Source organism: Salvelinus namaycush, chromosome 30 (assembly GCF_016432855.1).
Source record: "Salvelinus namaycush isolate Seneca chromosome 30, SaNama_1.0, whole genome shotgun sequence".
NCBI classification, from domain to species: domain Eukaryota; kingdom Metazoa; phylum Chordata; class Actinopteri; order Salmoniformes; family Salmonidae; genus Salvelinus; species Salvelinus namaycush.
In genome coordinates this window covers 12,905,803-12,922,191 of record NC_052336.1, presented here as the reverse complement: position 1 = coordinate 12,922,191, position 16,389 = coordinate 12,905,803, and the positions used below count along the sequence as shown (strand labels likewise).

General features: G+C 44.9%; 1 protein-coding gene across 1 annotated transcript; it reads left to right on the top strand.

Moving 5' to 3' along the window:
- The first annotated feature begins 118 nt into the window (after positions 1 to 118).
- Positions 119 to 9,128, top strand: LOC120024940 (succinate dehydrogenase assembly factor 2, mitochondrial-like). The gene is made up of 4 exons (XM_038969314.1): positions 119 to 273; positions 2,871 to 3,094; positions 7,015 to 7,124; positions 7,363 to 9,128. The coding sequence occupies exons 1-4, from the start codon at positions 247 to 249 to the stop codon at positions 7,491 to 7,493; spliced, it is 492 nt and encodes a 163-aa protein (XP_038825242.1). The 5' UTR covers positions 119 to 246; the 3' UTR covers positions 7,494 to 9,128.
- The last annotated feature ends 7,261 nt before the right edge of the window (positions 9,129 to 16,389 follow it).

The following is a 16,389-nucleotide window of genomic DNA, read 5'->3' as shown; positions in this document are numbered from 1 at the left end:
ATGTTGATACACCTATTATTGTTTAACATGCATTTCAAGAACCATTTGGAAGAAGTAATAATTTCCCTTACCAATATGGCGCCAATTATTTCCCCAAGCTGGAGCGGACATTTCCTGCTGTGTCCCCCTGTTATTATGTGACTGTCTTTGGCTAGCAGGGACTTGTGAATTTTGGGACACCGGCTGCTCTCGAGTCAACAAGAACAGTCACATCAGGATTCAGCAGTCACAAATAAGAAAGACACAATGCTGTCTGCTTTCGTTGCTAAAAGAGTGAGTAGTATTTGGAATATAAACGTTAAACTACACTGACTATTTGAATTAACCTTGTATCCTCATTTACGTTGTATTAAAAAAAAAAAATGTTTGTACTGTCTCTTCACACGCACATGGGCCTACACACACCATCATCTGCTCATTCACACATAATATGCACATACATTTATACTGACTACACGCACACTCACATACAATCTGCTGCTTCTGATGCCTTGTCAGTTTACCCCTATACATATCTACCTCCATCACTCCGGCTTCTCTGCACATTGTAAATATGGTATTGGAACTGACCCGGTATATAGTTATTTTTTTCTATTTTTTTTATTTCACCTTTATTTAACCAGGTAAGCTAGTTGAGAACAAGTTCTCATTTACAACTGCGACCTGGTATAGTATGTTTACTTACTGTGTTCTTCATATTTCTTATTTGTCGTGTTTTTTTTCTTATAGTTTTAGCCACATTGTTTTTGATTATTGCATTGTTGGTTTGCAAGAAAGGTATTCCACTGTACTTGGGCATGTGACATTGAAACTTGTTAGGACAGTCGATTGAATGTAGTAGCTAACGTTTGCTAGCTAGATAACTAATGTCAAGACTGGCAAGCTAGCTGGCTAGAAATGCTGTCTATTCTGACTGAAGCTAACTAAAGTTAGCCCATAAACCTAGTTGACTACTGAGTTTGAAAGTAATTTTCTGCTCTCTCTTTTCAAATGAATGGTGAAGTTGTGTAGGATATGAATGTACACTTGTGCAACCAACCTCATGTTTTGTAGCTAATGGGAGTTAGCTGTCTTCAAAGGGGGAGACACCCTGGACCCAAACTGTTACAGACCTATATCCATCCTGCCCTGCCTATCTAAGGTCTTCGAAAGCCAAGTTAATAAACAGATCACTGACCATCTCGAGTCCCACCGTACCTTCTCCGCTGTGCAATCCGGTTTCCGAGCCGGTCACGGGTGCACCTCAGCCACGCTCAAGGTACTAAACGATATCATAACCGCCATCGATAAAAGACAGTACTGTGCAGCCGTCTTCATCGACCTGGCCAAGGCTTTCGACTCTGTCAATCACCATATTCTTATCGGCAGACTCAGTAGCCTCAGTTTTTCTGATGACTGCCTTGCCTGGTTCACCAACTACTTTGCAGACAGAGTTCAGTGTGTCAAATCGGAGGGCATGTTGTCCGGTCCTCTGGCAGTCTCTATGGGGGTACCACAGGGTTCAATTCTCGGGCCGACTCTTTTCTCTGTATATATCAATGATGTTGCTCTTGCTGCGGGCGATTCCCTGATCCACCTCTACGCAGACGACACCATTCTGTATACTTCTGGCCCTTCCTTGGACACTGTGCTATCTAACCTCCAAACGAGCTTCAATGCCATACAACACTCCTTCCGTGGCCTCCAACTGCTCTTAAACGCTAGTAAAACCAAATGCATGCTTTTCAACCGTTCGCTGCCTGCGCCCGCCCGACTAGCATCACCACCCTGGACGGTTCCGACCTAGAATATGTGGACATCTATAAATACCTAGGTGTCTGGCTAGACTGTAAACTCTCCTTCCAGACTCATATTAAACATCTCCAATCCAAAATCAAATCAAGAATCGGCTTTCTATTTCGCAAACAAAGCCTCCTTCACTCACGCCGCCAAACTTACCCTAGTAAAACTGACTCCTACCGATCCTCGACTTCGGCGATGTCATCTACAAAATAGCTTCCAATACTCTACTCAGCAAACTAGATGCAGTTTATCATAGTGCCATCCGTTTTGTTACTAAAACACCTTATACCACTGCGACCTGTATGCTCTAGTCGGCTGGCCCTCGCTACATATTCGTCGCCAGACCCACTGGCTCCAGGTCATCTATAAGTCCATGCTAGGTAAAGCGCCGCCTTATCTCAGTTCACTGGTCACGATAACAACACCCACCCGTAGCACGCGCTCCAGCAGGTATATCTCACTGATCATCCCAAAAGCCAACACCTCATTTGGCCGCCTTTCCTTCCAGTTCTCTGCTGCCTGTGACTGGAACGAATTGCAAAAATCGCTGAAGTTGGAGACTTTTATTTCCCTCACCGACTTTAAACATCTGCTATCTGAGCAGCTAACCGATCGCTGCAGCTGTACATAGTCCATCTGTAAACAGCCCACCCAATTTACCTACCTCATCCCCTTACTGTTTTTATTTATTTACTTTTCTGCTCTTTTGCACACCAGTATCTCTACTTGCACATGATCATCTGATTTATCACTCCAGTGTTAATCTGCTAAATTGTAATTATTCGCTCCTATGGCCTATTTATTGCCTACCTCCTCATGCCTTTTGCACACAATGTATATAGACTCATTTTTTTCTCCCTACTGTGTTATTGACTTGTTTATTGTTTACTCCATGTGTAACTCTGTTGTTGTCTGTTCACACTGCTATGCTTTATCTTGGCCAGGTCGCAGTTGTAAATGAGAACTTGTTCTCAACTAGCCTACCTGGTTAAATAAAGGTAATGCATAGTGGTAGCTAGCTAGGTAAAATTATGTTGTTGTGTACAGTCAGTCCAGTTGTTTGTAATGATGTTGTTTATCTTGTCCAGCTGGTAAGTGGGGTATGCCAGGCGTCATGGAGACCAGCTGTAGCAGAACTAATAACTACACGGGGTTACAAAGGAGAGGCACCTGATGACTCTAGGGGTGACCTAATTGAGAACCCCCTGCCCCCCTGGACAGAGAAGGATGGCGAGACCATGGACATCAAGAGACGGCGCCTGCTCTTCCAAAGCCGAAAGAGGGGCATGCTAGAGAATTGCATATTGCTCAGGTGAGTGGACCACTGATCATACTATATATATATTTTTTTTTTATATTTTTTTTTCACCTTTATTTAACCAGGTAGGCAAATTGAGAACACGTTCTCATTTACAATTGCGACCTGGCCAAGATAAAGCAAAGCAGTTCGACACATACAACACATAGTTACACATGGAGTAAAACAAACATACATAATACAGTGAAAAATAAGTCTATATACAATGTGAGCAAGGGAGGTGAAGGCAAACAAAATATATATATATAAATAAATAAAAATATAAAAAAGGCCATGGTGGTGAAGTAAATACAATATAGCAAGTAAAAAAACACTGGAATGGTTGGTTTGCAGTGGAAGAAAGTGCAAAGTAGAGATAGAAATAATGGGGTGCAAAGGAGCAAAATAAATAAATAAATACAGTAGGTAAAGAGGTAGTTGTTTGGGCTAAATTATAGATGGGCTATGTACAGGTGCAGTAATCTATGAGCTGCTCTGACAGCTGGTGCTTAAAGCTAGTGAGGGAGATAAGTGTTTCCAGTTTCAGAGATTTTTGTAGTTCGTTCCAGTCATTGGCAGCAGAGAACTGGAAGGAGAGGCGGCCAAAGGAAGAATTGGTTTTGGGGGTGACCAGAGAGATATACCTGCTGGAGCGCGTGCTACAGGTAGGTGCTGCTATGGTGACCAGCGAGCTGCGATAAGGGGGGACTTTACCTAGCAGGGTCTTGTAGATGACCTGGAGCCAGTGGGTTTGGCGACGAGTATGAAGCGAGGGCCAGCCAACGAGAGTGTACAGGTCGCAGTGGTGGGTAGTATATGGGGCTTTGGTGACAAAACGGATGGCACTGTGATAGACTGCATCCAATTTATTGAGTAGGGTTTTGGAGGCTATTTTGTAAATGACATCACCGAAGTCGAGGATTGGTAGGATGGTCAGTTTTACAAGGGTATGTTTGGCAGCATGAGTGAAGGATGCTTTGTTGCGGAATAGGAAGCCAATTCTAGATTTAACTTTGGATTGGAGATGTTTGATGTGAGTCTGGAAGGAGAGTTTACAGTCTAACCAGACACCTAGGTATTTGTAGTTGTCCACATATTCTAAGTCAGAGCCGTCCAGAGTAGTGATGCTGGACAGGCGGGCAGGTGCAGGCAGCGATCGGTTGAAGAGCATGCATTTAGTTTTACTTGTATTTAAGAGCAGTTGCAGGCCACGGAAGGAGAGTTGTATGGCATTGAAGCTCGCCTGGAGGGTTGTTAACACAGTGTCAAAAGAAGGGCCAGAAGTATACAGAATAGTGTCGTCTGCGTAGAGGTGGATCAGAGACTCACCAGCAGCAAGAGCGACATCATTGATGTATACAGAGAAGAGAGTCGGTCCAAGAATTGAACCCTGTGGCACCCCCATAGAGACTGCCAGAGGTCCGGACAACAGACCCTCCGATTTGACACACTGAACTCGATCAGAGAAGTAGTTGGTGAACCAGGCGAGGCAATCATTAGAGAAACCAAGGCTGTCGAGTCTGCCGATGAGGATGTGGTGATTGACAGAGTCAAAAGCCTTGGCCAGGTCAATGAATACGGCTGCACAGTATTGTTTCCTATCGATGGTGGTTAAGATATCGTTTATGACCTTGAGCGTGGCTGAGGTGCACCCATGACCAGCTCTGAAACCAGATTGCATAGCGGAGAAGGTATGGTGGGATTCGAAATGGTCGGTAATCTGTTTGTTGACTTGGCTTTCGAAGACCTTAGAAAGGCAGGGTAGGATAGATATAGGTCTGTAGCTGTTTGGGTCAAGAGTGTCCCCCCCTTTGAAGAGGGGGATAACCGCAGCTGCTTTCCAATCTTTGGGAATCTCAGACGACACGAAAGAGAGGTTGAAAAGGCTAGTAATAGGGGTGGCAACAATTTCAGCAGATAGTTTTAGAAAGAAAGGGTCCAGATTATCTAGCCCGGCTGATTTGTAAGGGTCCAGATTTTGCAGCTCTTTCAGAACATCAGCTGACTGTATTTGGGAGAAAGAGAAATGGGGAAGGCGTGGGCGAGTAGCAGAGGGGAGGGCAGTGCTGTTGACCGGGGTAGGGGTAGCCAGGTGGAAAGCATGGCCAGCCGTAGAAAAATGCTTATTGAAATTCTCAATTATAGTGGATTTGTCGGTGGTGACAGTGTTTCCTATCTTCAGTGCAGTTGGAAGCTGGGAGGAGGTGTTCTTATTCTCCATGGACTTTACAGTGTCCCAGAACTTTTTTGAGTTTGTGTTGCAGGAAGCAAATTTCTGCTTGAAAAAGCTAGCTTTGGCTTTTCTAACTGCCTGTGTATATTGGTTTCTAGCTTCCCTGAAAAGTTGCATATCACGGGGGCTGTTCGATGCTAATGCAGAACGCCATAGGATGTTTTTCTGTTGGTTAAGGGCAGTCAGGTCAGGAGAGAACCAAGGGCTATATCTGTTCCTGGTTCTAAATTTCTTGAATGGGGCATGCTTATTCAAGATGGTGAGGAAGGCATTTAAAAAAAATATCCAGGCATCCTCTACTGACGGGATGAGATCAATATCCTTCCAGGATACCTCGGCCAGGTCGATTAGAAAGGCCTGCTCGCTGAAGTGTTTCAGGGAGCGTTTGACAGTGATGAGGGGTGGTCGTTTGACCGCTGACCCATTACGGATGCAGGCAATGAGGCAGTGATCGCTGAGATCTTGGTTGAAAACAGCAGAGGTGTATTTGGAGGGCAAGTTGGTTAGGATGATATCTATGAGGGTACCCGTGTTTACGGATTTGGGGTGGTACCTGGTAGGTTCGTTGATAATTTGTGTGAGATTGAGGGCATCAAGCTTAGATTGTAGGATGGCTGGGGTGTTAAGCATGTTCCAATTTAGGTCGCCTAGCAGCACGAGCTCTGAAGATAGATGGGGGGCAATCAGTTCACATATGGTGTCCAGAGCACAGCTGGGGGCAGAGGGTGGTCTATAGCAGGCGGCAACGGTGAGAGACTTGTTTTTAGAGAGGTGGATTTTTAAAAGTAGAAGTTCAAATTGTTTGGGAACAGACCTGGATAGTAAAACAGAACTCTGCAGGCAGTCTTTGCAGTAGATTGCAACACCGCCCCCTTTGGCCGTTCTATCTTGTCTGAAAATCTTGTAGTTAGGGATGAAAATGTCAGAATTTTTGGTGGTCTTCCTAAACCAGGATTCAGACACGGCTAAAACATCTGGGTTGGCAGAGTGTGCTAAAGCAGTGAACAAAACAAACTTAGGGAGGAGGCTTCTAATGTTAACATGCATGAAACCAAGGCTATTACGGTTACATTTTACATTTAAGTCATTTAGCAGACGCTCTTATCCAGAGCGACTTACAAGTACATACATTCATACTTTTTTAAATTTATTTTTTCTAATTTAAAAACACAACCCTGGCGTTGCAAGCGCCATGCTCTACCAACTGAGCCACACGGGGCCATGTTACAGAAGTCATCAAAAGAGAGCGCCTGGGGAATAGGAGTGGAGCTAGGTACTGCAGGGCCTGGATTCACCTCTACATCACCAGAGGAACAGAGGAGGAGTAGGATAAGGGTACGGCTAAAAGCTATGAGAATTGGTCGTCTAGAACGTCTAGAACAGAGAGTAAAAGGAAGTTTCTGGGGGCGATAAAATAGCTTCAAGGAATAATGTACAGACAAAGGTATATATATATATATTTTAGTATTGATTTTAGTCTTCTATTTAATCATGAGCAAAGCTCATACTATGATAGAGCCCACAATAGAGATATAAGGAATTTATAAACCATCAGGTTTAAGGTCAGGCAGCATATTTGTGGTCAGTGGCAGAGGCATGATTTAATTATAGTGTGCAACTTACAATATGTGTATCTGAGTCTTGGACACATCTCAAAACCATACACTTGCACATACCAATCAAATTGTCTTTACCCTTTCAGCCTGTTTGCCAAACAATATCTTAATACAATGAACAAGCCCCAGTTAAGACAGTATGACAGACTGATCAACGAGCCTAGCAACGACTGGGACATCTACTACTGGGCAACAGGTGAGGAGAGTGGTTCAGCTTCATATTATCTTATCAACTGTGATTATCCACTCTGATCTACACCAGGGCAAGCAAAGCCATATAATACAGTTAGTTATACTGTTGTTTAGAAATAGTTATTATTTTCAAGCTGATCTGCTTGACTTTCTTAGCATTATGATGAGCCAATTTGCCCATTCTATATGAAATGTCAGTTGAAGTTAACTGAATGTGTGTTGTCGTTCCCTCCTCTCAACAGAGGCCCAGCCTGTACCTGATGTGTACGCAGGTGAAATCATGGACCTACTGAAGGAGTTCACTAAGAACAGGGATCAGGAACAGAGGCTGGACGCACCCAACCTAGAATACCTGGACAAGGGGAGCCAGTGAAGCCTGGCTGACACATCCCTCTCAGGGTGTTTTCACATATAGTCTTCTTTAAAATAACTGATCTCAGTCCTCTTTAAAGTGAACTCTGGGGTAAAAAAAGAAGAAGCAAAAGATCTCAGTTCTCTTTGTATTCACATTGCCCTTGCCTTTGAATGAGGACTCAACTTTTTTGCCAGTTCACTTCACCTATGTTGTTGTCAGAGTCCTCTTTGCATTCACATTGCTATGTTTAGAAAGGAACCAATATCTTTCCCCAACATTCATTCAATGCACTGTGGGTGCAGGACAAGCCATTCAGTCAGAATGTGTTATTGAACAACAATATATACCATATACCTACTTACATTTAGGAAGCTAATAGATTGCATTTAGTTAAAAATGAGACATAATTGTAATCAGAAGATTAACATATAAATATTATTGGTAACAGAATAACTGCAGATTAAATAATGCTGTAATAGAACTGTTGCCCGGGCGCCGAGGACGTGGATTTCGATTAAGGCAGCCCCCCGCACCTCTCTGATTCAGAGGGGCTGGGTTAAATGCGGAAGACACATTTCAGTTGAATACATTCAGTTGGACAACTGACTAGGTATCCCCCTTTTCCCTTTTACACCCATTGTAGGCTACCGCCCCTTTAAGAGCTAGAATCGATTTTGTGCCTTATGTTGTGATTTTTACCAAATTATGTTGCAGTCTTCTCACACTATCCAAACCCCATGGTCGAAATAAACAGCGCATGAAGCTATCTTAGCCTATAGATCACATATTGCAAAATAATATTTGAGCTAAAAACTCCACTCATATTTTGGCATTTCTGTGCATCCTTGCTAATCAATATCCTTAAACAGCACATGTTTTTCCCCCGCAAATCTGCACATCACCATTTTATCTAATTTGTGGCACCAATGTGAGGGGCAATTGCAGTGAACACGGTGTTGCAGTAGTCTACTGTGTGGTTCGGGAATAATGACAAGCGAATCTGGGGATCTTTGTGTTCACATTGCCCTAAAAATGGGAACCGGACCGTGGAATTCATGCGAACCGAACTCAGTCCACCTCTCGCGATGGTCTAAGTTCAGTTCGCTTCGGGGCTCATTTTTTGGTGGTCTGAGTTCTTATGGATTGTTCACACAATCACACTGCACAAAAAATGTAGCAGAAAAAAACAAATTGTCTGGAAGGGACCAAGTATGAAAACCCCCTCAGAGAATGCTAATGGTTCTCATCATAACTTACCAGAGAATGCTAATGGTTCTCATCATAACTTACCAGAGAATGCTAATGGTTCTCATCATAACTTACCAGAGAATGCTAATGGTTCTCATCATAACTTACCAGAGAATGCTAATGGTTCTCATCATAACTTACCAGAGAATGCTAATGGTTCTCATCATAATTTACCAGAGAAACCCTCCTAGACAAGGACAATTCCTGCAGCAAGCCATTGCACTACATGCATATTTCTATCACCGGTCTTATTCATAAGACCTTCAACACAGAATGAAAATAATGACTGTAGTACACAGATGTGTGAGGTAACTATACTGAACAAAAAATATAAATGCGACATGTACAGTGTTGGTTTCATGAGCTGAAATAAAAGATCACAGAAATGTTCCATACGCACAAAAAGCTTATTTCTCTCAAATGTAGTGCACACATTTGTTTATATCCTTGTTAGTGAGCAATTCCCCTTTGGCATTTCACCCACCCTGCTCATGTTTGGTTTCTAGTGAATACGACCCAGGTGCTTTGGTGGGTTGCTGTGTTAGTGCATGGACACCAGGGGGAAGCAAAACTACTGTTTCATTCCCTTTTTGCACCTCAACTGCACATCACTGCTAATCACAGGTCTAACGTAACATACTGGGAATGCAGATTCTAAAGCTCAATACTCACTCTTAAATGCAGAGATGCAGGCACCAAAACAGTTAATAGTTAAATTATATAAGGTTATTGTGGGTTGCACTGGCAAGCTATGGACAATCATGCTGTCCTTGATGTCTGTAATTAGCTTTCAGCTCAGTAACTCAGGCTAAGATGATTCATAATGTAGCTAGATATCTGCATAACCTTAATAGGTAAGGCTCTCCTTTTAATAGGCAAGGCTCTCCTTTCACCATGAATGAGTAAACGAATGATGACCTGGCTATAATGAGAGTGGGTGCACCTGCTGTGCATAATGTTTGTGCGAGTGTGTGTAACCGGTGTGAAATGGCTAGTTAGCGGGATGCGCGCTAAAAGTGTTTCAATCGGTGACGTCACTCGCTCTGAGACCTTGAAGTCGTTGTTTCCCTTATTCTGCAAGGACTCCGCTTTTGTGTAACGATACTTCGACGGTAACTGTTGACGATGTGTGCGGAGGATCCCTGGTTCGAGCCCAGGTAGGGGCATGTGTTTGTAGGGCTGCATGCGGGTGAGTGGGAGTTTGTGAGTGTCAGAGCGTCAAATAGTATCAGTACTTAAATTGCAGATTGTATTTGCCCTGAAACACATATACAGTGTTTCTTTCTCCCTCTCCCCCTGCTACCACAGTGACTTGTGTTGACAGTGGTAGGAGTTTCTCTGTTATCATAGTGTAATGTTCTGAGACCAGCAGGGAGGTGCCATTTGGCCAGGGGGTGTGCAGAGAATTCGAACAGAAATGAGACAAGCCTCCCTCTGCCTGATTCTACCCTCAAGTCAACAGAACCATTGTGCTGGACACTCAGGCGATTACAGGAGACATTTATGATTTAAAAGATGATGTCCATCACCTGAGGGAACAGTCTCAGCTCACCAGCACAGACACAATTTGCACTTCAGTAGTCTTCAATAGTCTGTACTCAGGCTACTTCCTCATTTGGCAATAAAATAATAAACCCCCTTGGCATAAATCTTAAAGTGTTAAAGTGGTGATTTGCTCACAATTGATCATAGATTAAATTGCCACACAAAGTAATTTTACGTACAGCTCCTGCATGGACAGGGTGAGGTGGAGATGCTGGGTGTGTGTCTTTAAATAGCACACTGCTGTCAGCAGTGTGACTTTGCTGCCATCTGTCCCACTTCAGAGACATGGACTGGACACATCTTCTTCTGACCTCTGTCTGTCTGTCCTTTAAAAAAAATATATATCTGTCTCTGTCAGTGTTTGGCTATTTACCTGACTGACGTTCAGTTCTGTATATCTTTGTGTTCGGCCACTTATCCGGGTGTCATTATTTCCATCACCACTAGTGTCAAAGATGTATTGGCCTGTGCCAAGTTTGTATCTTTATATTTCTTCAATTGATTTCTTTATCATATTACTTCTTAATTGTTTGTCTTGATTAGGTTTTAATCTGAAAGAATTAGAAACCTGCTGAGAAACAGTTGTCTGATGTGGATGTTCAGAGCGCACATTCTGTAGGAGCGTCTGTACATGTGTATCTGAACATATCGTTTCCTGTACTGCATGAGAAACGTAGATCATGTGGGTGTGACTTTAATCAAACACAAACTCAGTGTGCACTTTCCTTTTCTCACATGGCAATGGTCCCGTTTCCATTTCCTCACTTAGCAATGGTCCCATGTGGCTCAGTTGGAAGAGTATGGTGCTTTCAACAGCAGGGTTTTGGGTTCAATTCCCATGGGGGACCATTACAAAAATTTACTCACTCACAACTGTAATTGCTCTGGATAAGAGCATCTGCTAAATGACTGTAACAATGTAATTTAGCCCTGTTCTCTCACTATTAAATGATACACCTCACCTGTGAATTCTACATATCAGGCTTTCATGTGCTGCACAGTTCATGTTTTGTAAATGTAAATGTTTTCCCATTCCCGTTAAGCTTGTTTGGAGTGTGGATCTGTCCGTCGCCCACAGCCGCCCACTCTCCCTATCTCCAGGCCGACGTGTTCCTGTCTTCTTCTAGTGCTGTGTCTCTGTGTCGTGACAGCTCTCAGTTTTATCCTCCGCTCTACACTACTGCCAATCTCTGCTCCCCTGGAATTAAAATTGTACCCCTCTCTCTTTCTTCACTGTCTCTCTCCCTCTCCTCAACATGTCTTCTCATTCTCTCTGTACTTGAGAGAAGCCTGCAGGAAGGGAGCTGTACAACAGAGAGAAAATACTCTAGTAGTTTCACTATTCAAATACTAATAACCTGTATTCAGGGCCAATTTTCCTGCCAGGTCATGTGGTCAGGAAAAACTTCTGTTGTGCACAGGTTTAGAAAACTTAACGCGAACATGCACACATCCCCTCTTCTTCATGCTCAGTTAACAGGGTTTCTGTAGTTGACTCAAAAATAACCACATGCCAAAGATCAATAGTTGAAATTAACTATAGAAAACAAAATGTATTAAAAAGAAGCCCAAAGGAGGGAGTAGGGCAGATGTATGTAGGAAGTGGATTTGTAAAATACTGAAGATCTATTCTGTTCTTGTGTTCTGGTTGTAACTACAGTGTGTGAGCATAAGGAATGAACTGTGTGGGAAGCAATGTGTGTGGGTTGTGGTGTGTTTTTTAAACACTTGAGAAAAGGTCAAAATAATACAACTGTGTGTAAACCAGCACTTAGAAACCACTTTTATAGCCTGTCAAAAAATAGTCAAAACATACTCCTGTATGAGTCCAAACTGAGCTCTATCATGTTCCTACTCATTAGATTAGCTACCAACTTCTGAAATGCGTAGCTGTGAAAATATGAAAGTAAACTACATCTACAGTAATTAAAGGAATCAAGGCAGCTTGGTTTGACAGAAAACCAGTGTATGTACAGTATATCCTTCCTCTAAGAACTGAGTTTGATGTTCAAGTTGGAGGCCAGATTTGCAGGTGAGTTTCAGACTTGATTCTTCACAACAGTGTTTTTACTGCAACATAACTACTGTTTCAACTAGTACTAGCCAGTGGGAACAGTTGGAAACCTTACTAAGTTCCTCTGATGGAAATCAAATAAGGAGAGAAAGCCACAAGCCACTATGAAATACCACAGTAAATCGGCTTTAGAAAAACAACAAAAACTATTTTAGAAGTTTCCTCTTTTTATGTACACATTTATATATTTATACACTGTACAGATTTCAAAAAAATAAATGGTTGAAATATAAGAATGTGCACCCCACAGATGTGTGACTAAAGAAAGAACAGAAGAGAGCGAGAGATGGGACAAAGGGATGTCAAGGACATACAGATATCAACATCCCCAATTAACACTGATTAGTTTTTACATACACAATTTTCATTTATCCTTCATACAATGTCACAAAATCCTGGCCTGTTTTGGACAATCCTCCTCGTATCTCCACCAATATCTGTGTAGAGAGCCCTAATCAGACATTTAGGGTGATTTCAATCTGAGTGAACACTGATCAGTTTTCAGATTTATTTAGATCTGTGTTTTGAATTGTTACTGGGCTTTTCTAGGGCCAAGGAAGGACTCTACCAAGAATCCCAGCTCAATGCCTCAGAGGCAAATGGACCATACCTGGCTTCTGGACCTATTTTCAGACAAATAATTCATTTTCACCTGAATCGTGCCATTTTATCTGTGTTTCCTATTCTGGCTGATCTTTTCAATTTAATGCTGCGTCTGCATACGTAATGATGTATCTTTTGCTTGTGTGCTCAGTATGAGGCAGGGAGGTGACTCTGTTCCCAGTTATTTTAGGAGCAGGTAGGTGCTCTGCTATGTTCTGCTCTGCCTGGAGATTGCAGTGATGCAAATGAGGTGATGATCATTGTCTGTCTCACCTTTTCTCTGTGACACTTGGGGAGTGAGAGCATATGGAGGAGAGGGGGGAGGGGTGTTGTTTAAGAGCACCTTGTGCCAAAAAGCATGTGTGTCACAGTGGGGTTTTGAAGTACGTCAGCACTGACGTCTGGAGACCTTGCCTGTCTTAGTCTCAGTGTGTTGGGCCAGACCTAGAGCGGAGGGACAGGGTGTTGGGCCAGACCTAGAGCGGAGGGACAGGGTGTTGGGCCAGACCTAGAGCGGAGGGACAGCGTGTTGGGCCAGAACTAGAGCGGAGGGACAGGGTGTTGGGCCAGACCTAGAGCGGAGGGACAGGGTGTTGGGCCAGACCTAGAGCGGAGGGACAGCGTGTTGGGCCAGACCTAGAGCGGAGGGACAGCGTGTTGGGCCAGACCTAGAGCGGAGGGACAGCGTGTTGGGCCAGAACTAGAGCGGAGGGACAGGGTGTTGGGCCAGAACTAGAGCGGAGGGACAGGGTGTTGGGCCAGACCTAGAGCGGAGGGACAGGGTGTTGGGCCAGACCTAGAGCGGAGGGACAGCGTGTTGGGCCAGAACTAGAGCGGAGGGACAGGGTGTTGGGCCAGACCTAGAGCGGAGGGACAGGGTGTTGGGCCAGACCTAGAGCGGAGGGACAGCGTGTTGGGCCAGACCTAGAGCGGAGGGACAGCGTGTTGGGCCAGACCTAGAGCGGAGGGACAGCGTGTTGGGCCAGACCTAGAGCGGAGGGACAGCGTGTTGGGCCAGACCTAGAGCGGAGGGACAGCGTGTTGGGCCAGACCTAGAGCGGAGGGACAGGGTGTTGGGCCAGACCTAGAGCGGAGGGACAGGGTGTTGGGCCAGACCTAGAGCGGAGGGACAGGGTGTTGGGCCAGACCTAGAGCGGAGGGACAGCGTGTTGGGCCAGAACTAGAGCGGAGGGACAGGGTGTTGGGCCAGACCTAGAGCGGAGGGACAGGGTGTTGGGCCAGACCTAGAGCGGAGGGACAGCGTGTTGGGCCAGACCTAGAGCGGAGGGACAGCGTGTTGGGCCAGACCTAGAGCGGAGGGACAGCGTGTTGGGCCAGACCTAGAGCGGAGGGACAGCGTGTTGGGCCAGACCTAGAGCGGAGGGACAGCGTGTTGGGCCAGACCTAGAGCGGAGGGACAGGGTGTTGGGCCAGACCTAGAGCGGAGGGACAGGGTGTTGGGCCAGACCTAGAGCGGAGGGACAGGGTGTTGGGCCAGACCTAGAGCGGAGGGACAGGGTGTTGGGCCAGACCTAGAGCGGAGGGACAGCGTGTTGGGCCAGACCTAGAGCGGAGGGACAGCGTGTTGGGCCAGACCTAGAGCGGAGGGACAGCGTGTTGGGCCAGACTTAGAGCGGAGGGACAGCGTGTTGGGCCAGACCTAGAGCGGAGGGACAGCGTGTTGGGCCAGACCTAGAGCGGAGAGACAGCATGTTGGGCCAGACCTAGAGCGGAGGGACATCGTGTTGGGCCAGACCTAGAGCGGAGGGACAGCGTGTTGGGCCAGACCTAGAGCGGAGGGACAGCGTGTTGGGCCAGACCTAGAGCGGAGGGACAGCGTGTTGGGCCAGACCTAGAGCGGAGGGACAGCGTGTTGGGCCAGACCTAGAGCGGAGGGACAGGGTGTTGGGCCAGACCTAGAGCGGAGGGACAGCGTGTTGGGCCAGACCTAGAGCGGAGGGACAGCGTGTTGGGCCAGACCTAGAGCGGAGGGACAGCGTGTTGGGCCAGACCTAGAGCGGAAGGACAGGACAGCGTGTTGTGGTTCTGTAAGCCACCTATTAAATGATAAACCAGAACCCAAGGCCCCTGATGCACACAGGCCTGAGTGAACAGTCCCTCTGCCCAACAGAAGAGGGCTAGAATAGAATATGCTGTATGTGGTATTGTCAGATGTAATGAGCTCCCCTCTCCCTTCTCTTTCCTTCTCTCTTCATTCAGACTCTCGAGCATGTCTATGGCCCCCTCCCCAACCAACCCATAAAACCCAAACAAATAGAAAGTAGACACATGCCCTTTGTCACATTCCAACATCCCAGTAATCATTAGCGTCTCCTTCTTAGCGATCATCGACAACATAAATAATTAACTGAACATCTAAATGACTTTATACAGAATAAAAACAGCCAAAAAAACAGATTCCATATTAAGAAAATTAAAATGGCAAAAGTGAACACCGAGCACACATACATACACGGTAAATACAAACACACAAACTAACAGTCAGATGTTGACACACTCATACACACATTGCAAACACACACACACACATATCCAGTAGACACAAATAAACAGTCAAATGTAAACAGAAAATAGGTTTAGTTGATATTATTACTCTTGTAGCTATCCTTCAGCCCATTGTGTGATGAGAGAGAAACTTAAGCTTGGAACAGGTCACATCAGGATGACATCAGGAGCAGTACAGAGCAGAGGGGGTCTGGCCAGTAATGGAACAGCCTGGTCCTGAAGCAGGACAGAACAGAGGGGGTTTGGTACGTAACAGCCATGGTCCCGAAGACCCACTAACACCCTAACTATCTAACATCAGGAGCAGGACAGAGCAGAGGGGGTTTGGCCAGTAATGGAACAGCCCTCCACTAAGACCCTAAACATTTATCCACTAACATTCTTATAACAATGTGTTTTGTAGCATGCACACTAATGAATAAGATGTTGACTAAATGACTTACAGACTAACTGACGTAACAGACACACGTTCCAACAGACAGGCAGAATTACACAAAATTACTGACAGAGACAAACAGGTAACGTTACCAACCTTGATGGGGACAAGATCATTTGGCTAAGTGCTCCATTAGAAACAAAACTGACTTGGTTGGGAGAGGGGCATTTTTTTATGGTTATCTGCAGTGGATGATGCAATTGAGAGAAAGCAGCTCAGATGAAGACTGGTGGTTCATGTCAAGTTCCTCCTCTGCTTACCGTTCCACACCAGGCAGCAGGCACGACCCTACAGACTGTACCCCTCGCTCTCTGTCACTGCTTAGCTGCTGTGACCTCTCCAAGTCTTCAAACATATCCAGTAGAATACTGATGATTATTATTGTCATCATTATTATCAGTAATTCGTTATTCATTTGATAGCAGTGCAAGCCCAATACTTTCACACACTAGCACTCACATTCACACGCTAACTTTCGCTGA

What these genes read in the sequence shown, in the direction of transcription:
- LOC120024940 (XM_038969314.1), top strand. Translation starts at nt 247, where the DNA reads ATGCTGTCTGCTTTCGTTGCTAAAAGA. An exon ending in GAGAATTGCATATTGCTCAG is followed by an intron (nt 3,095 to 7,014) that starts GTGAGTGGACCA and finishes TTACCCTTTCAG; the next exon opens with CCTGTTTGCCAAACAATATC. An exon ending in CATCTACTACTGGGCAACAG is followed by an intron (nt 7,125 to 7,362) that starts GTGAGGAGAGTG and finishes TCCTCTCAACAG; the next exon opens with AGGCCCAGCCTGTACCTGAT.